Genomic DNA, 20,445 nt, shown 5'->3' with positions numbered 1-20,445 from the left:
AGAAGAAAACAAACCACACAGTTTTATGTACTTCAAATATTAACAAGCTACATAGGTTTTCCTTCCACAACATCTTGGCTTACCTCCTCCTCACTAAGGCTGTGTCCAGACTACATGCCTCTGTCATCAGAGGCATGTAGATTAGCCACATAGGCAAAGGTAAATGAAGCCGCGATTTAAATGATCGCGGCTTCATTTACATTTACATGGCTGCCGCGCTGAGCCAACAAACAGCTGATCAGCTGTTTGTCCGCTCAGCGCACTAGTCTGGACACTCCCCTGCCGACATCAAAGCCCTTTGTCGGCAGCCCCGTTATTCCTCGTGGTATGAGGTTTACCGGGGCTGCCGACAAAGGGCTTTGATGTCGGCAGGGGAGCGTCCAGACTAGCGCGCTGAGCGGACAAACAGCTGATCAGCTGTTTGTCGGCTCAGCGCGGCAGCCATGTAAATGTAAATGAAGCCGCAATCATTCAAATCGTGGCTTCATTTACCTTTGCCTAAACAACAAATCTACATGGCTCCGTCGACGAAGCCATGTAGTTTAGACGTACCCTAATAGTGCTACAGTAATGCAGTATTTCTTTCATGCAGCCCATCTAGTATGTCTATTCAGGTTGGACCACCCTGGTGCAGTACCCTCCAGGTCCTGGATGAGGGACTCTTCTGAACCAGAGGAGGTCATTTCTGGCCCTCCTGCTGCCAGCCCTCCCCTCCCTGGCCCCCCATTGGGCTTCCCGGCTCTTCCCCGCAGCCCAGCTGAGCCACACACCAGCTCCTGCCCCCTCCCCAGTCCAGCTGAGCCATGTGCCGGCTCCCAGCCCAGCTGAACCTCTTGGGCTTCCCAGCTCCCCTCCTCCACCCACAGCCCAGCTGAGCCATGCATCACCCTTCCCCACATACTACTGGGCTCTTCCCACCCCCAGCAGCATGCCAAGGACACTGATCCTGGAACATCCATAGTTCTTCTGGACTACGGATGTTGCCAGACCAGAGAGTTCCGGTTTATAGAGGTGCAACCTATACTCTAGTTCTTAAATCAATTCTTGCAGGCCCCTTAAAAATCCCTCCAGATTAGATTGCACTTTCATGCAAAGGAGCAGATCTGTATTCGAGAAGTGGCAAAAAGAGATGCTTGCTTCCACAGATTTCCCATTACACTCAACATCCATTCCATTGTCTTGTAACTCAATGGATCTGGGGCTTCTAGTTCTCTGGGAAATCTAGGTATCTAGGTATTCAAAAACGTATACTAGTACCCATCACTGTAGAAACTATAGTCTTCAATCATTAAAACTGAAAATATGTTCAGAACAAAGCTATGGCACCAAAAGGATTAGTTCTAGAATTCCATGGCAGAAAAAAAAATAGATGTTGATGATATGAAGATGTTTAAGGCAGGCGCTTTACAAAATTATCAAGCAGCTTCTGTTCTCTGTATTTGGGACAAGTTCTGAACTCATTTACATCAATGTGAGTCTAGAATAACCACACTGACCTCAGTGCAGTTACTCATGACTTGCACCGGTGAATATGAATTCCCAGGCTAGGTCATGTAGTCCATAACAAGAAGCTATGGGTTCTTTGTTCCTCAGATGGATTTGTTGCCAGCTGCCTGACAAAGTCTTTCTGGAAGTGAGGCTGCCAATAACAACAGGGAGAAATTAACATGCACTTTAGTATCAAATTTGCAATTTGTCAAATCCCCTGAGTTTACACAAACCTCTAACCACCGTACTAATAGTTTTTAGCATTGCTTTGCTGTCCAGCATGGAGTTTCTCAAAGAAGCTGAAGCACTTTCCAGGTTTAATGTATGTGATACATATATTTATCCTACGTCTTGTATTTCACACAGATGTAGATAAATTCACTGCTGGAAGCTAAACCAATATAAAGTTTTAAACTGTTTTGAGTGTGTCCACAAAGGAGTTTGCATTGGTTTAATTCAATCAGTTTAAATGCACCTTTACCTTTAGATAAGCCACTGCAACTTTGTGTAAGACAAGGTGAGTGAGGTAATATCTTTTATCGATCAACTTCTGTTGGTGAAAGAGTCAAGCTTTGTGTAGCTCATACGCTTGACTCTCAAACCAACAGAATAAAAGACATTACCTCACCCATCTTTTCTCTCCCCTATCATGGGACTAACAGGGCTACAGCAGTGCTGCAAGCAACTCTGCAGGGAGACTAGGCCTTAGGACAACACAAAGCTGACACTGATGGTGTGCTCAAATGGGACTGATTTCTCTTTCTAAGACAACTAAGGCCTGAGCCTCAGCTGATTTGGGTTAGCACAGCTCCAAGGCAGTTACCCCACCTGAGGGCCAGGCCCTATCTTCCCATTTCACAGGTCTGTCCCTTGAGGGCATAATGTTCAAAGCTAAGAGCTGGAGTCTTCCCTCCTTTACAGCATTTTGACGCTGGTATAACTCCATTGACTTTTAATGATGTTTCAGCTGTAAAATTGATTTAACTCCAACTCTGCCATCCGGATGTGGCTACCTGATTTGTTGCTGAGCGCTATTCTGAGATGGAGAACCATTGTAGGTTGTATCCCTTGCTAGAGTAAAGGCAAATACTGTTATTTGTTATAGCTGTATATATCTAATACTTTGAAATTTACTGTGATACTTGCCTCCATAATACTGTACTGTACTGATTAGCATGCCCTTCCTTGTACTGAATAGAATCAAACTGCTCAGCTCTATATCACAGCCCTATATGATAGGTAATAGAGATTTCTCCATTGACACAAGTGGTAGGGGCCCTGCACTTCTGGAAGAGGGGGACTGACATTCTACCCCCCATTTGCAGAATGACATCATGCAGGAGCGGCCTGAGGCCGGCTGCGGCAGCTGGCGTCCCAGGCGGAAGGCGTGATCGGCGCCCCCACCTGCACAGCTGTCAATAGCCATGACATCATCATCGGGCACCCGGGTGCCCCATGATGTCATCATCAGGTGCCCGGGCCAGTGGCACCTTAGGCGACTACCTAGTCTACCTAGGCTCACAGGCTACCCCTGACATCATGGGTGGCCATAGAATACAGCACAACCACCAAGATCTTCCCGGTTGCCCACAAAGTTGTTATAGCCTGAAGCAAGGAGTTCCACAGGTTAATGTAGGGAAATTCAAGGATGAGTGTACAGTAATCCTGAAATTTGAAATTAAGGTTCACTATTTACGCCATAAAGAAGTTGCCAAAGAATTAAAATAGGAATGTATTAGATTGTGCAGTGTATTTGGGGAATTCCAAGAAAAGAACAATTAGAGGCTCAAACTACAGCTATAGCCGGAGATCTATGACTGAGTGAAATGGCATTCATCATATGTGCTGTGAGTCTGTGCTTAAAGCATGGGAGTCAGAATCAAGATCTGGCATCTGGCCCTGGCTCTGTTTCAGCTGTCTATATGATCTTAAGCAAGTCACTTAATCTGTCTGTGCCCCTGTTCTCCATCTGTAACATGGGAATAACAATCCTGCCCTTCTCTCATTCTTTGTCTATCTTGTCTATTAGCTTGTTAGCTCTTTGGGGGCAAGAAAAGTCTCTTACTATGTTTGTACAGTGCTGAACACAGTGGGTCAGCTCTCCAGTCACTACAGTATAATAAAATTATTAATAATTCGTTCTCTGGGTACCTTCAAGACATGGCTGATGATTTTACCAAGTAAAAACTGTTTGTATTATTGTTAGCACCGCAGAGCCAATATATTTATGGAAAAATGAGATATCAATGCTCTGGCTTTGAGGCACAAGCTGCTCACTATCTGAGGTCAAAGAAATCCCCCTTCCCGCACCCCAAATAGCTATAGGAAAAAACAATTAAAGATTTACGAAAGCTTTTTAACCTCTCTCACAGACAGCCAGCATTGGCCTGTTAAAGACAGTCTACACCAGGCCTGGGCAAAATATGGCCTGCCAAGCCACCAGATCCAGCCTGTGGATGCTGTGGGGAGCCTGAGGCAGGCTCTCCGCTTGCCTTGCCCCATCCACACACCTTTCAGAAACATGGCTGCAGGGCGGTTTTATCTTGAAAAACTGAGTCTCCGGAGGGCAGGGGGGATGCTTTAGGAGCTGTTCCTGCCCCCAGCACAATCCCATTGGCCAGAAACTGGCCAATGGGAGCTTCCTGTTTCAATAACAGGCAGCCATGAAGCACAAGAGGCTCTAGAGCATATGGCTGCAGCCTGATGCCTGGCCCACTCCCACACAATGTTCCCTGTAAGCTGCAGGGCAGCACAGCTTCACAGGTGATTAATCAGCCCCGCCCAGTCAGAGACTCAAGAGCTCAGGAAGGCTGATTTAGAAATGGGCTGCTAGCTGGTAAGTCTCCTGGCCAAACTCTACCTCTGGCACCCCAGTCCCTTGTTTCTCCAACTCTTTGCCTCCCTCTCCTACACCCATATCACAGTCCCTTCCTGTCTTAGTTCACCCCCAATTCCCTGCCTCCAGTCATAATCCAACCCCCTGCACTGCAGTCCAGTGCCCCAGGTCACAACTGCCTCCTTCACCCCAACTCCCTCCCTTACCCCAAGCTCCCTTCTGCACTCAACCTCCATCCCAGACCCTGTTCCTCCATTAATATCATGGGAGAGTGTGGCCCTCAACCACTTTCCAAAATTTTGGAGTGCCCCCCTCCTACATCAAAAATTATTGCCCACTCTTGGTCTACACAAACAGATCTTTAGTCTAGAGCAATATGACAATCCGTACATTCTTAACCCTGAGAGTAGGTCAGAAGATGATTTCCTGCACAGCAACATGGCCTTATGGTGTTATTAGATTTGCCATGCTTCTCATCCAGGTGAGTTCACTCAGGCAAGAATAACAGTCTGTGCTACATACAGGGTTTTGTAATGCAGTGGATTAAATTAGGGGTAGGATTTTTTTTCTACCAAAATAGTAAAATCAATACACCCCCAACTGGGGACTCAGTTGTATCAGTCTAAAAGTACCTTATACTGATATTGCTTGTTCTCATTTGCTATGAGAATAGTTACATTGATATAAGGTACTGCTTTAACTGCATCCATACTAGAGGAACTGTAGCACTTTAATTATATGAGTATTATTTAAAATAGTGAATTGATAAGACCTAGTGTTACTTTATTGATGTAACCATAGAGTAATACCTAACACATTTCTTCTCCTACACTGGTTTTCCTGCACCACCTACTGGCCTTAAGTATCACTACATTTCATTTTTGTCAACATCTTTGCCTTTTTTTTTGCACCATCCACATTTTTCTTTCAATCCATTTCTCTCTCTCTCCATTCTCCAACCCTCATTTCTCACTGCATGCCTTTTATGCCGTCACAGCTCACAAGCATAAGAAACATGATATGCTGCAGCCATGTGACACTGAATACCCCGTCTTCGTGTATGAGACCACCATCAAAGAAACCAACGGGCTGATCGAGTGCAGAGACTGCCAAAAGTAAGAAATAAGTCTCTCATAGACCTCTACTCCTTCAGGACTTTACCCATAGACCTCTACTCCTTCTGGAACCTCACTGAAAGGGAACAGTCCCATGATACACTATGCCTGTTTGTCACCAGCATTTCCACAGCACCTCTCATGAGCTACAGAGCTCCCTGGCCACATTGTGAGTCATCAGAGGTAGGCAGAAAGGTCAGTCCGAACTCTTGGTTTTAAAATAAAACACAAAACAAAATCTCCTATTAATAGCTAGAGCTGGTTGGGAAATGGGCAAATACCACACACGCAAATCAATCATCTTCCCTGGACAGATTAGAGAGAGGAAAAAATTGTTTATTCAAAACTTTTACAAACATTTTCTGTTTAAAAAGCTTTCATTTTCAATAGTTTTCAGTTTTCCTTTTTTTCCCCCTATTTGCATTTGTTTCTCTCTCCCCCCCTTACATTTTTTCCACAGAAAAAGAGGGGCAAGGAAAAGAGGAGAAATAAAGGAAAAACTATAAGCCAAAGAAGGCAAAGAGTGGGTAAATTTATTATTTTCCAATTTAATCAAAAAGAGGAATTTTTTTAAAATGTGAAAGGTTCTAATTTTGAATAAAAGCCATTTTTCAGCAACTAAAATGTGACCAGCTCTTAATAACCCTTACATTATTAAAGCTGAAAGAATTATTAAAATGAGATTTTTTTTTCGCTCTTAGTGCTGGTGAGTTTCACATATTCATTTATAGTCAGCTTGCCTTTTGGGTTGCCATGCACTAGCCTAATGCTGCAGTCTTTGCCACCCACTCACTGCAGGGTTAACCCCCCCCCCCCCACCACCACCACCCCTTTTTAACATTTCTATTGATTTTAGGCTTTGCAAAATCTAATTTTTCACAGAACCCAAGTATGGATGCTAAATGGATCTAACGGATCCTAGGTAACTATAGACCGATTAGCCTAATATCAGGCTCAGGCAAAACAATGGCAAAGCTGACATGGAATTCAATTAATAAATAATTCAACAACAGGTATATAATTAATGCTAGTTGTCATGGGGGTTTTGAAAAATAGGTCTCGTCAACCATAAGTGCTGACTTCCCCTCTAGCCAGAGGATTCTCAGGCTCTCCTCTGCCCCTGGCCCTGCCCCTACCCCATTACACTGCTTCCCCTAAGCCCCGACCCACCTCTTCCCTGCCCCCTCCCCCTGAGCACACCCTGTCTCTGCTCCTCCTCCCTCCCAGAATACCCTGCACTCCATGCAACCACAATTTGCAGTAGGTGGGAGGCGCTGCGTGGGAGGGGAAGGAGTTGCTCAGAAGGGTCACTGGCGGACAAGAGGTGCTGGGAGGAAGGAAGCAACTTGGCTGCCGCTGGATGCTCAGCACCTGCTAATATTTCCCTGTGAGTGTAGGGTTGCCAGGTGTCTGGTTTTGAACTGGACAGTCCAGTATTTGAGCTCTCTGTTCCGGAAACAAATTGAGAAATTATAAATGTCTGGTATTTTCTACATAAGATGCAATGTAGATTGTGATGTAATGTCCAGTGTGTCCGGTATTTTTGTTGGTATGTGCGCCAGCCCCAGAGCAGTCACGGAGTTGACACCTCCGTTGTCATTTAAACCCGATTTCATTCTTTGAGGAGACTAAGTGTGGTTGAGAACGGTAACAGCGTAGCAGCAATAAGCTTCTTCAAGACATTTGACTTAGTCCCACATGACACTCTGATTAGCACTAGACAGTATCACTAGACTCCAGGTCAGGTTCCACAGGGAGCAGTACTAGGCCCAGGCCCACCAATGGCGGGTTGGGTAGGAAAGGGGGCAACTGCCCCGTGGCTCAGTGATTCAAAAGGGCTGCAGCCTCAAGCTCTCTAACTCGCCACCGGAGCACAGCACACTCTGGGAAGTGCTGAGGGCTGCCTGCAGGAGGCTAGTCCTAACCTCGCCCCTTCTGCCCGAGGCCCTCTTCCTTCCAGGGCACAGAGCCAGCCCCTCCCCAACCCGCACCTTGCCCAAGGGCCCCCTGAGTAGGCCCAGTGATACGCACCATTTTTATCAAAGAGCTGGAAGTAAACATAAAATCGTGGCTAATAAAACTTGCAGGTGACTCTGATGGCAGAGCGTGAAATAACGATAAGGACAGTGAAGTCATGTGGAGCCACCTGCAACACTCAGCAACCTGGGTCCACGCACACACAAGGCTTTTCAATACAGACAAAGGCAATGTTATGTATCTAGGGCCAAGGCCTGCAGGCCGTGACTACAGAATGGGGTAAATGCTAGAAAGCAGTGACTAAAAAACAATGTAGGGAGCTTCACAGGGGACAAGCAGCTCAAGGGGAGCTCCCAGTGCAATCATGAGGGGAAAGAGCTAGTGTGGTCCTGGGATATGTGTATAGGGTGGCCAGTTTTCTAACTGCACACAACTGAACTCTGCTTACCCTGCCCTCTCCCCGCTTGCACATGGCCCTGCCCATTCTCTGAGGCACCACCCCCTTCCTCAGTCACCCACTTTCCCCCAACCTCACTCACTGTCACTGGGCGGGGGCAGGGTGTGGGAGTGCACTGGGGGGTGAGGACTGCAGCTGGGGGGAGGCTTTGGGGGGCAGAAGAGAGCAGTTGGGGGGAGGGAATTCCATGCTGGGGCAGCAAGTTGGGGTAAGGGCTCTGATTGGGGATGCAGGCTCTGGGGATGGTGGCAGGGGATGAGGGATTTGGGGTGTAGGTGAAAGCTCTGTACTTGAACCAAGGGGTTTAGGGTGTGGGGGCAGGCTCAGGGCGGAGGCAGGAGGTTGGGGTGCAAGTGGGGATGCAGGGCTTGGGAGGGATTAGTGTGCGGGGCAGGGGTCTGACCTGAGGCAGGGGAGCGCGATGCAGGCGGGCGTTCTTGGTGTGGGCTCCAGCCAGGCGGTGCTTGTATCACTCAGCCGCCAGTCAGCAGCGTAGCAGGGCTAAAGCAGGCTTCCTGCCCAGTCTGGTTCCACACTGCTCCTGGAAGCAGATGGCATGTCCAGCCACCTAGGCAAAGGTGTGGCCAGGCAACTCTGCATACTGCCTGTGCCCACGGGACACCGCCTCTGCTGCTTCCCTGGCCTGTGGTGGAAGGCATATTAAGAACCAATGAATGTAAACTGAGGCCAGACAAATTCATCTTAGAAACAAGGCAAAAGTTTTTGACAGACAATTAGCTATTGGAACAAGCTACCGAGAGAAGTGACTGGGTTTTTCAGCTCCTTGTGTTAGGGCTAAAGCACATCAAGACCACCTGCCTTTCTGGAAGATGTGCTTTAGTCAGTCACAAATACCGGTTATTGGGTTCAATACAAGTGTAACTGGGTGGCATTTAAAAGATCTCTGATATAGGAGGAGGATCAGATTAGATGGTCTAACTCAGGGGTCTCCAACCTTTTTAAGCACTAGATCACTTTTTTAATTTGTCAGTCCAGGATCACCTCAAATACCCCTGCTCCACCCCTTTGCTAAGACCCTGCCTTCCTCATTCTGTGAAGATGGGGTACAGGAGACAGTGACAGAGTGAAATCAGCACCCCCTTGCCTCTGTCTCCCCCACCCTGCACAACACACAGGAGGCTCCCAAGGGCAGCACTGAGGCTCCGGGCAGGAACAGCAGGGCAGTGCGAGGAGGGGCAGCTGAAGTGCAGGCCCTTGACAGCCTCCCAGCCAAACTGGTCAGGATCACCTGTCAGAGGCTCCAAGATCACCCGGTAGATCCTGATCGACTGGTTGGTGACTGCTGGTCTAACTGGTCCCTTACAGTCTATGAACTTCTGAAATGCACAGACTGGGAAGCATACATAGAGCTACTCTTTATTAGAATAAAGATTTAGGGCTAATCTGTGGGTTTGCAGCTAGGTGTGGAAGATAGGAGAGGGAACCGTGACCTACTTCCTGCTTCCTCCTACCAGTGACAAATCAAACTTCCAACCTCGTGGGTGAATTGCAAACACGGAGTGTGAGCTTCCAGGACCCGGTAGCCTTTACAGGAGTATAAAGCGGAGTGAGAGGCACATTCAGCTTCTCCCTTACGGTTATACTCATCCATATGTACACTGACAGGCACCAGCAGCCTATACATAGATTAGAAGCCACCCACAGAAAATGCAAGGCCAGCGAAGTAATTGGTCCCACTTCTGTTGGTGAGCAAGACAAGCTTTCAAGCCATACAGAGCTCTTTTTCAGGTCTGGGAAAAGTATGCAGAGCCTCACAGTAAAATGCAAGGTGAGACGGATTGGTTAGCATAACCAGTTAGCACAAATAAGGGACCATTCAAAGTACAGTGGCGCATTAACATCTCTACAGTCATAGGACAAAAAGAAGGGGTTAGTGAGTTACAGATTGTTGAAATAAAGCACAAATCCAGTGTCTCTGTTCAGTCCATGATTTTTAATGTCTAACACAATTATGAATTTAAGCTCCCAAGTTTGTCTTTTGAAAGTTATTCAGATTTTCTTTTAGGATGGGGCCTTAGTGAAAAAAGTCTCAGAGGGGAAGCCATTTTAGTCTAATTTTAGAAATAACGAGTAGCCCTGTGGCACCTTAGAGACTAACAAAAATATATATAGTAGCATGAGCTTTGGTGAACAAAACCCACTTCCTCAGCTGAGCTTGAGTGGAGAGAAAAACGCTTTGTGAAAAGCATTCACTTACAGTTGACAGGATGCTTTGCTCTTATTTTCCTCCAGGAGCTCATTCCAAAGTGTAGTCTAGTTTCACTCACAGTTGTTGTGGGGGCAGTTAGTGCACTGGATGAGGTGCAGCAGGTGTAACGATAGGCACGTGTAGGATCCATGGTTCTAGAAAGATTTGTGATTGATCATTGTAGACCTATCTCCATTGCTACAGGTTTGCATGATGTTCTGGCAGGGTCTGGATGCTGCTTTGAGTTGGTGCATCCTGGCCTGTGGGGAACTTGCAGTGTGGTATTGTGTGGCAATGATAGGAAAATAAGAGTGTCTTCATTTTCTCATCATCTGAAGCATCTTCCTCCATTCAGCAGGGTTTACAGCTTACAGAACTCTCACCTCCCTCAAACTCCCAGCAGAGGGCAGCAGAGCACTATGGCTCACGCTTGCTTCCACTGACTACCAGAACTCAGAGAAGAATGGGGTTGTTCATGTGCGTTTGTTTGTGTTTTTGTTTGGGAGACTGAAAAAAAATGTTTCATGTCAAACAAAATAGTTTGAGTCCCTTTGACATTAAGTTTTTTCTATTTGATGTGGCCTATTTGGGGTGTTTTTTACATCTTGGGGTGTTTATTACATCCTGTTTGGGGGTGATTTTTTAAAAAAAAGATTGGTAAATCTAAATCTAATATTGTCAGATGGGTAGCCATGTTAGTCTGTAATTAAAAAAAAACTTAAAATAATGAATCGTCTTGCAGCAACCTTAGAGACTAACAAAACATGTAGGCTACAGCTACACTGTAGCCTTCTTCAGGAAAAGCTTATGCAAATGAGGAAAAATGACTCTTGTGCAAGAGAGGGTTTTTGTGCAAAAAAGAGCTATCTACACAGCTCCATTTTGCGCAAAAATCTCTTGCACAAAAGTGGCTGCTAATTAATTATGCAAATGAAGCACAGTGATATTCCACACCGCGCCTCATTTGCATAAGTTTTTCCAGAAAAAGGCTACAGTGTAGACATAGCCGTAGATGATATCATGGGCTTTTGTGAGTACAGCCCACTTCTTCAGATGAAACCTGAAATTTGAAGAAGTGGGTTGTGCCCACGAAAGCTCATGATACCAGCTATGTGTTTTGTTAGTCTCTAATGTGCTGCAGAACTATTGGTTATTTTAAGTATTTTCCTAATCTAGTATGTTATGAAACAAAAATGCAAAACATTCTAAATGAAATACATTGAACATTATTTCACAATAGAACAATGGTGGAGAATTCAGATTTTCTCTCAGCCAAAGCTATTTGTCAGATTTGACCCAAATTCATAATTTTGGTGCACCAAAATGCATTTTTCAATGAAAAAAATGCATTGAAAAAAATTCACCCAGCTCCAGTCATGCATAACTTATCAAAATGTGGGTGGCTGTTTGCACTCAGATATGGGCCGTGATTTCAGGGAAGGTTCACAGTTTTTCCTGTCCCATATGCAGCTATAAAAATGGATTGGGGACACTTTGTAATTATAATTACAATTACAATTGTAATTATAAAGTGAGGTTTCAGACAATGGCACAAAACTCAGCAAATGCTGAGACAGCAAACACCACTCAACTACATGATGACATGTGCCGTTTTGTATTACTGTGTTTCTGTTTTTCCTCAACCAAGTTTCTCCCACCTAAGAAAATTCTTACTTTCCTGGGATAATATATAGTATACACACATAAACATGTGTATATGTACATATAGGCAGCTATGTACAGACATTTGCCTAGCTTGGAATTTTTAAAATTCATACAAGTTTGGCATTATCTGAAGACTAAAAGCAACCTTAATTTTATCAGCTGAACATCACCTCTTCTTCCCTGCATTCTCAGTTTCCTGTTCCCCTCCTTCGTCTGTCCTTTCCCTTCTGTCCTCTCTTTTCAACATTTCTGTTCAACGTGTATCCCTTGGCTATCCACATTAGCATTGTGGGCTGCAATTTTCCTGTCAGCTATTCTAACCAGCTGTTTTGGGGTGGTGTGGGCCACGTGTTTTCTTTCTCTCTCCCCCTCCCCCCACAGGATGTTTGTAGTTCAGCAGATCACCAAGAGTAACCTGCTGCTCGTGGTTACAGATGCTACCTGTGACTGCAGCATCTTCCCACCTGTCCTCCTGGAAGCAAAAGAAGTCAAATATATCCTTCTTCTAGCACAACCGTGTTAGACTCTGCAGCCCTTTCGTCTGTTCTCCCACTGCAACAATTAGTCCCAGGAGAGTCCTGTAGCAGCTAGTGTGTGGAGAAGAGGAAAAAGCAGGGAGGTATGTCACCACATGTAATACAGCAGGACGCGCTGGTGTGGGTACAACAGGTGAGCATAGTGGAGGGAGCAAGGAGATAAATCCAGCAGGTTAGAGGTGTGGCTGAAAATGAAAATCTTTTAGCCACCTAAGAAATCTAACCCCAGTTAGAGCACACTTTAGAAGAGTGCTCTCCATTGTGATGAGCAGGGTGGGGTGCCAGCTGTTAACTGCATTGGGTAGATACCTGCGCTCACACCCTGCACCCCTGCCAGCCACTGCGCCACACACCTGAGTGGAAAGGGAGCAGCAGCCTAATAGTGACTCCAGCAATGTGGAGTGGCCCATACAGGAGTGCAGGGGGATCTTTACATTCCCATCACTCCCTTGGGCTCCCTCATGACTGGGCTGTAACCTGTTAAAATTCAACACAGATGTTCCTCTTACAAGTCACCTGCTTGCTAGGTAGGTAACAGAAGTTGGACACAACTCTCCCCTTGTGAGCTGGCCTCAATTGGCATTTATCTATTTGTAAGAGCTACAGCGGAAGGGCACGTTGCACATGATGCTGGGAGTCTAGGGAACATGCCTAGCAATACACCAGCCTTCCAGAGGCAGCAGCTTACTTAAATATGCAAGAGAACTTAATCTGGGAACTTCAGAAGCAATATGGGGGGCATGATGGTAATGTGTTGTTTTAAAGAGCACTAGCAGGTGACCGGAAAATGGCTCACAAACACTAATAAATTAAGTGCCCCCAGCTCTCTGGGAGGCAGGAAAGTTGTTAGCCACACTTTATAGATGGGGAAACTGAGGCACAAAAATACTGAGTTGCCCAAGCTCACTCAGGAAGCCTGTGGTTGAGGCAGGAGTTGAAACGTTATCTTGCACAGAAGGCAAAGCCTTAACCACAAAATTTCCCTGCCACCCTCTGGTACAGAAAGTATAAAACTTCTGGCTCAGGATTGCGGGAAGCCACAGTAACTGGAAACATGACTTTCCAACTGTCCCCCCTAAGCGTAGTGGAGGAAGGCATACAAATTAAATGGGGGAGACTTCCATCCATTAACGCTGCACCTCTTTGAGCCCCCTCAGCAAGCTCCAGTGCAGTGGAATAGGAGAAGTAATGACTGTTGGCATGATTTGGGATGTTAACGAAAAGCCACAGTGGGGGGGGGAGGGGCGGAGAGGGAGAACCCTGGAGCTGGGACTGGTAAGCCTAGGAAACAGACAGCCAGGAGTGTGGTGGGAGAACAGCTGAGAACAGTGAGCCCAGTTACTCTGCATCCAGATGAGTCACCTACAATAGCTGTTTCTTTAATTCAGTCTGGCAGGATCAGCCCCTGGCCCTTTCCTCATTAAATATGGTCACATTAAGCTTCCTGTCCCTACTATCCTGGCACCAGGAAGTAAATCAGCTGAACATTTCTGCCATCTTGGCCTCTGTTCCTTGCGCTCCCTCCCCAGCACAGCGCCAACCTGAGCTTTCTTTTCACAACCTTTTGCTTCCATACCGCAGCTTCTCTCTTTTTCCAGCCTGTCAGGATAGCCCTCCCATGTTGTGAGTTTGCCTCTGTCCCTGCTTCTCCTCCCCCAGTCCGAGTTCCTAGGACACAGGACTCAGTCCTGGCCTTGCTGGGCCGCCCAAGGGATTTCACAGTCTTTCGTCCGTGCTGCTTCTCTCCCTTTCTGAACACTACTGTTGATCTTAATGGCAATACACATAACGCTTCGGTGAAGTGCGACAGGATGCGCTCCCAGAAACTGAGGCGGCGGCCAGATACCTGCCATGCGTTCCACCCAGAGGTACGGTAGGGGCCACAGAACTGCGTGGCTGCGGATGGGGATAGGGTGGGGTGGCTGGGTGTTCAGCCTCATTCCCATTGCTACATGTAGTGCATCGGCTCAGAGCGGCCCAAGCGCTTGGGACTAGGTCAGGCTTTTCCAGTGAAGCAGCCTCCACGCCCTACGTTCCATGAGCCCCTTAACGTTGCTTCCCCGCTCCTGTCAGTGGAATGAATCATTTTATGTCCTTGTGACCCTGGACATAGATTTGCTGATCATGGGCCTCCTTCTCATTTGTCCTCAGGAGAATGCTCAGGACTGCGGTGGAGCTGCCGAGATCTCAGCCTCACTGCCGTTACTCCTCCTTGCGCTGGCGACCTTCGCTCTCCTCCTGCGGTGACAGCGTCTAACCCTGACCCTTACAGCTAGCAGAAAAAGTGGGTAATAAAAGGGAGTCCATTACTTCCATTGGACAGCCTGAGTGAGAAAGTTGGAGCTGTTAGGCAGGGAGGAGCCCACAGTGTAGGCATTTTGCAACTCCTTGTGGACCTGTGGGGACAAGGCATTAGAGACCCCTCACATACTGGCCTGTCTCTCTCTCTAGTTCAGTTGCTGGCAGTGGAAGCTGTTTCTTCCAGAAGAACTTGCAGCTTGAGTGCTGGCCACCACAGCTGTGGATCAAATGGATTAACTGTCAATGCAACAAACATTGGATAAGATGTGCCCAGCGGTGGGGCCAGTACCTGACCAACCGGAGGAGCTCATGAGAGAATTGGAGGTTCAGGAACATCTGATACCACTTCCAGTGGCTGGTTCTGACTCCATCATGCCTGGCACTTCCTCATTTACACGCCACTAGTGATGGAGTCTATACAGAGGCAGGACGGGTTTTACCAGTGCTGCCCACTACATAAACAGAGCTCTTCAGAATATAAATCTGCCTTGTTATACCGCACCAGGCTGATTTACTGCGTAGGACAGTTGGAGCTGGGCACACATGGCCCTTCAGGAACAGCAGAATTGAAAATATTTTATTTACTGTGCACATTGCTCTTTGGGATTAAAGATTTTCAGCACCCTGGCTACCTACTGGTTATGGGGCATGGGGGGGAGAGGGGGAGAGGGAGGGGAAGCCAGTGAAGAACAGGGCAACAGGAAAGGAAAAATGCCTCATTGGAGGTTCTGCACAAGAAGGTGGTTCCTTGAGACCAGATTCCCCGCATCATTGTTACACAATTCATGATCTGGCTTATACTAACTGAGAAGAGGAAGTAGCACAGCTCGGCTAATTATACTTATTCCAGCAAAAACTGGCCCCGAGCTTTGGGCCCCAGAAGTGACTTCTCTTAAACAGTGTTCAAATCCTCTTGAAATTCTAACAAGCCTGCACCAAAAAAGGAAAGTCACCTGCCTGTGTGTTAAACACACAAAATGAAACCACCCCTCCTGCATCGGGACCTACTTCAAGAAAGAAAAAAAGAGACAGGAAGTGGGGTTTGTGCTGCCAGTCTTCTCTCTCTGCTGAAGTAGCTAAGAAACAAGCGTTATCCCCAGAGCTGTGCTCAACACTGCTGAGGCCTCAGGCTGGGCTGGAGACAGCAGTGGCCGCCTGTTAATGGATTCTGGCTGTTCCCAGGTGCCAGGCCCATGTTTCCAGGAATTACAAACAATGCTTGAGGAGGAGGGAACAAGATTTTTCTTCTTTTTTAAATAAAGTGCTTGCCATTGTCTCTAAAAACAGATCGATGGCCTATTTTAAACCGAATTTAAGGCGTGACGTGTTCTACTTGGGACCAATCTCAGCCTTGTAAGTCCAAACAGCCCCAGGCCACTAGTGGCGACAACAACCAGAGCAGAGCCTATGACATGGGAGCAATTGAGCTGTGTAACCCCTACAGCTGCACTGGCAGTTTGCCAGGCACTCAAGGGATGAGCCTGAGCTGCCTAAAATGGAACCGATGGCAGCCGCTTTACTTAGCAACACACCCATGGAGACTACATCTCCCAACATGCAGTGCTCTCAGTTGAGCCAAGGAGCCATGCTCTGTTGGGGCTTCAGAGGGCTGCCATCATACAAATAAAACAAACGAGGCAAAATGATGAAAGCACAAGCCAGCAATGAGCATTGTTAATTCTACCATGTGCTCCCACTTCCCATCACTCCCCATTATGTGCTGTCTCTCTTGCTCCATCTGTCCCTGAGCCAGCGCCTGCCCCTTTCAAAAAGGGCCCGCCTTCCCCATTGTAGACCTTGGACAGGGCATGAAGGAATCAAAGAGGGAAAAAAGTAGCTAGTCAGACAGGAGCTGCCAGCATCTAAAGGAATCGTCATGAGGTTTGGTTTGAGGGGGAACCATGGGGGATGTGGGGACAGAGACCTCCTGACCTCTCCTGCCACTATCCCCAGGCTCTGAAGGCAGCTGCAGCTGCTTCTCCTGTAGCAAAAACATCCAGCCTGCCCTGGCATGGCAGGGGAGAGGAAGGGAGGTGCCCATTCCCTGCCCCTACTCTGGCCAGGTTCATCTGTTTCCCCTGCACAAAGCTCCTGTAGTGTTTTAAACTAGTAACAGGGCATTTTTCTGTGGTGCAGTGATAAATATTTCAAGAGCATTTCCCTTTGTCCCCATCCGGGCTGCTACTGTGAGTGATGGAAGAGGCCTCTGGGGTTTTAATTACTAACCTGCAGCACCATTTGGCCAGTGCTGGATGCTCTTTTGTCTGGGATTCCCTGCTGCCTACAGGGAAGGGAACATGATTTATAGACCCACTGTTAATGTTGTGACAGCCAGGCTGACTGGGGGGGGGGGGGGGAGCAAGTTAGCCAGCATTAGGCACCATGTGCAGCCTCACAGAACACTACCCAACTGCAAATAGCATCTTATGCAAAGCCAGTCTCAGCGGGATCTACGCTTCCCAGACCCCTGCTGTCAGTCAGGAAGAAAGAGCTGCGCAGACCAGAGAGGTGGGGCAGCAAACCGAAGCGTTTAGCCAACAGTGTATCATGAAGGCTGTCAGATTTCGCTGGAAGCACGTACAAAAAGAAAATAAGTCATGAAGGGAAAGTGTGGCCCCTCTTCCCCCCTCCTCCCCCCAGCTGCTGATGTGACCTGGGACCCACTGAGCACACAAGTCAGACTTTTGTGCTCCCTGAGGCAGTTGTGACTACAGGCTGGTTCCGCTTGAAAGCCAACCTTGGGTTTTGCTCTCCAGTGGTCTAATGGAATACTGCCTAATAGTTAATTACACACATTTTAACATCCCTGAGTAACCACTGAAACATTTCACAGTGTTACACGCAGTGCAGCAGTTGGCTCCCTTCAACCTGACGCATGTAGGGAGCCGGCTGTTAAGCTGGCTCTTCACACATAGGGGCTCCTGGCTGCCACACTAAACTGCTGCCTCTGTATCAGAGGTAGCAGCATGGGGCATCAGGCAGCTCATTGGAAGCTGGTGTGTGCTGGGAGCTGGTTTTTAAGCTGGCTCCTTCCATGTACCGGAAGCCTGCATGTAACAGTGAATGTTAACCGATGGGCCCAGGCTCATCAGTTACACAGTTACTTTCATGTCCCTGCTGTCTATGATGCACCTGGTATTTTGAATCCTTAGAAGGGTGACCAGTTTTCTTTTTGACTCAGGTGCTTCACACATATGTCTACAGTTTTCCCTGTCTGAGACAGTAGGATTTGTGTTTTCCCAAACTCTGGTTCCTTGCTTGTTTGGCAGGGATATCAGCTCTCATGCAGCCCTGAGTTAAAGAAAGATGCTTTTACTGCCATCTTCCTCAGGCCTGAACACTTGGCAGCCCAGGCAAAAATAGCACAGCAAAAATAAAACACAGATCCGGAACAGAGAAGTAAACAAGCAGCTGTGAAAGAAGCCATTGTTCAGCTCCAGCTGAGTGGCATTGTACAGCCACCATAACATGGCATGAAGCACAGCAGCTGTAATTTTTTTCCTTCTTGTTCAGGGCAGAGGCAAAAATATACATTTGCACACTTGTGCCCATGTACCTGAGGCTGTAGAGCTCAGATTTTTTTGTGGAAGGGACAAAATGTGAGGGGGGTGCGCAACCTATAATGCCTCTCTTCCCCCATTTCCTCAGGATTCAAGAAGCCTTTCACATGAAAATTTCCCCAAATACCTGCTTTTTTTGCAGGAAAAGTTTTGGGTTTGACATCTGCATTTTCTAATGAAAAACTGTCATGGTCAAAAATTCTCACCCAGCTCTACTTCATTGCAATGGTACTGGAGACAGGAGCACAAGATATCCTGCTTCTCTCAGTTGTATCAGAGGTCTAAAAAGGACAGCTGAGATAGGAGTACTTGACAAATGTCATTTATTCTGAAATAATGAACTGAGTTCACAGAATGAAGGGCTGGCTTTTTTTTAAAAAAAATCTTAACTAAATTCTAAGAGATGCTGTGTGTATTTCAGAGCACATTCTATTCCTGGGACACAGATCTGGAGGTTTAACTCCCAGTAGCACTGGAAGGTCAGCATCTAAAAAAGGAGGGAATGAATGCTGTTCTAATTTTTTCCATCCGTGTGTAGAATAAATTGTTTTATGTGCACCGAGGCATGTACACCACCAATAGAAACAAAAATCTAGCTATGGGCACTCTCCTAATCAGCTGGGCAGCATCTGAATCTCGCTTAAGCAGCTGCACAAGTGCATAGCTTGCAGGGAACACTGGAAGCAGGGTGCGTATTAAGGATGTTAAGGACTAGTCGACTATCTGATAAGCAAATGCTTATTGGATAGTCAGTTGTCTAACTGAATTCTCCCCCTCCCCCAGCTGCCTCTATCAGATAGAGGCAGCAAAGTGGAGGGGAAATGGGAGGACAGAGAGAAGAGGAGGTACTTCAAAGTAGCAGTGCTGCACAGCTGAGCCTGGGATCAGCTGTGTGGTGCTGCCGCTTTGAAATGCCGGGGCAGTGTTCAAAGGGGCAGTCCGCATAGCTAAGCCAGGGATCAGCTATGCGGTGCTGCCCCTTTGAATGCCACCTCAGCGTTTCAAAGAGGCAGCTGCCATGTGGAACCCGGGGTCAGCTAGCGACTCCCCAGCTGACCCCAGGCTCCGTGTGGCATTTCAAATCAGCAGTGGAACATAGAGCCCAGGGTCAGTGGGGAACTTTGAGTCCCCCACTGACCCCAGGCTCCATGGGGACGTTTCCGCTTTGAAATGTATAAGAGCTCCCGCTGGGGACTCTTGTACATGTCAAAGCTGGTATGCCCGAGTACAGCTCAGAGTCAGTGGGACTTCCCTCTGGCCCTGGGCTGCACGCAGAGTTCCACATTCCTCCTTTGAAATGTACAAGAGCCCCAAAGGGGGCTCTTGTACATTTCAAAGGAGGAATGCAGAAATGCCTATCGACTAGTTGATGGAAATTCCATCCACTACTCAACTAGTAAATTAACTGATATTTAACATGCTTAGTGTGTGACAGCCAGAAAACCTACCATAGACACAATGGCTTAATGTGTAAAATAGGTAGCATGGGAGTGACTGGTGCCTAGTTGAGCAGATCGTATTTGCCTAGAGATCAATTACATTCTTGGTATTGGGGAGGGGCTTAAGAATAGAGGAACTGGATATTTGGAGGCGAGAGAGCTAACTGAAGCATCTTCAGCACTAAGCTCATGTCTACATACAAATTCACACCCAATTCGACCAGTGCACATTCATGCAGCATTTAGTTTATGTTAAAAGGGGCTCATTGCAGTTTAGCATCAACCTATTCCTAATCAATTTAAGCCAAACTAAATTGGCTTAAACCACAATAAGAGTGTCCAACAACCTTTCCCACCAGTTTAACTAAAATTGGTTTATCATCATGCTTTCCGTTACCACTGAAACTCAGCACATATGACACGCCCTGGACTTATGGACAATGGTTTCTCTGCTTTAGAAAGGGCACATTTCCTGCTCAGTGTGAGAAATGAGATTTTCACTCATTTGAGGGCACCCTGGAAGAAATAATTCACAAACACCTGATGTCCACGTCTGTTTGCATTCTCACACTGAGTAACACTACATTGAACTGACTAGTAAATCTCAACCGGGTGTGATTGGAACACAACATGGCTGTTTATAATCCCCAAAACAAACTACAGTGTTTCTCAAGTGGTACATAGTGACAATTCTATAAACAGCCAATGATACGTTCCTGTGTGGGAGGACAGAACATCTCCCACCCTCCTCTTTCCATTGAGATGAAGAAAGGGGCAAAGCCGGGCAATACACTATACAGAAACTTGTCAGTCATGATATTTATTCACTCCCTCAGCTGCATACAATGCAAGCATGGGATTC

General features: G+C 47.0%; 1 protein-coding gene across 2 annotated transcripts in view; it reads left to right on the top strand.

Annotated features, from left to right (window-relative positions):
- The window catches only part of CACNA2D4 (calcium voltage-gated channel auxiliary subunit alpha2delta 4), a 152,643-nt gene extending 138,068 nt beyond the window's left edge, over positions 1-14,575 (top strand). For both annotated transcript variants that reach the window (XM_089769280.1, XM_075941238.2), the window contains 4 exons: positions 5,322-5,439; positions 12,129-12,241; positions 14,069-14,151; positions 14,435-14,575. In XM_089769280.1, the coding sequence (XP_089625406.1) occupies positions 5,322-5,439; positions 12,129-12,241; positions 14,069-14,151; positions 14,435-14,530 (410 nt within the window). In that variant the 3' untranslated portion in view covers positions 14,531-14,575. The remainder of the gene's footprint in view (positions 1-5,321; positions 5,440-12,128; positions 12,242-14,068; positions 14,152-14,434) is intronic.
- The last annotated feature ends 5,870 nt before the right edge of the window (positions 14,576-20,445 follow it).

This window comes from Pelodiscus sinensis, chromosome 1 (genome assembly GCF_052426305.1).
Source record: "Pelodiscus sinensis isolate ZL-2025 chromosome 1, ASM5242630v1, whole genome shotgun sequence".
Classification (NCBI taxonomy): domain Eukaryota; kingdom Metazoa; phylum Chordata; order Testudines; family Trionychidae; genus Pelodiscus; species Pelodiscus sinensis.
Note: the sequence above shows the minus strand (reverse complement) of the source record. Positions and strands in the feature narration are given on the sequence as shown.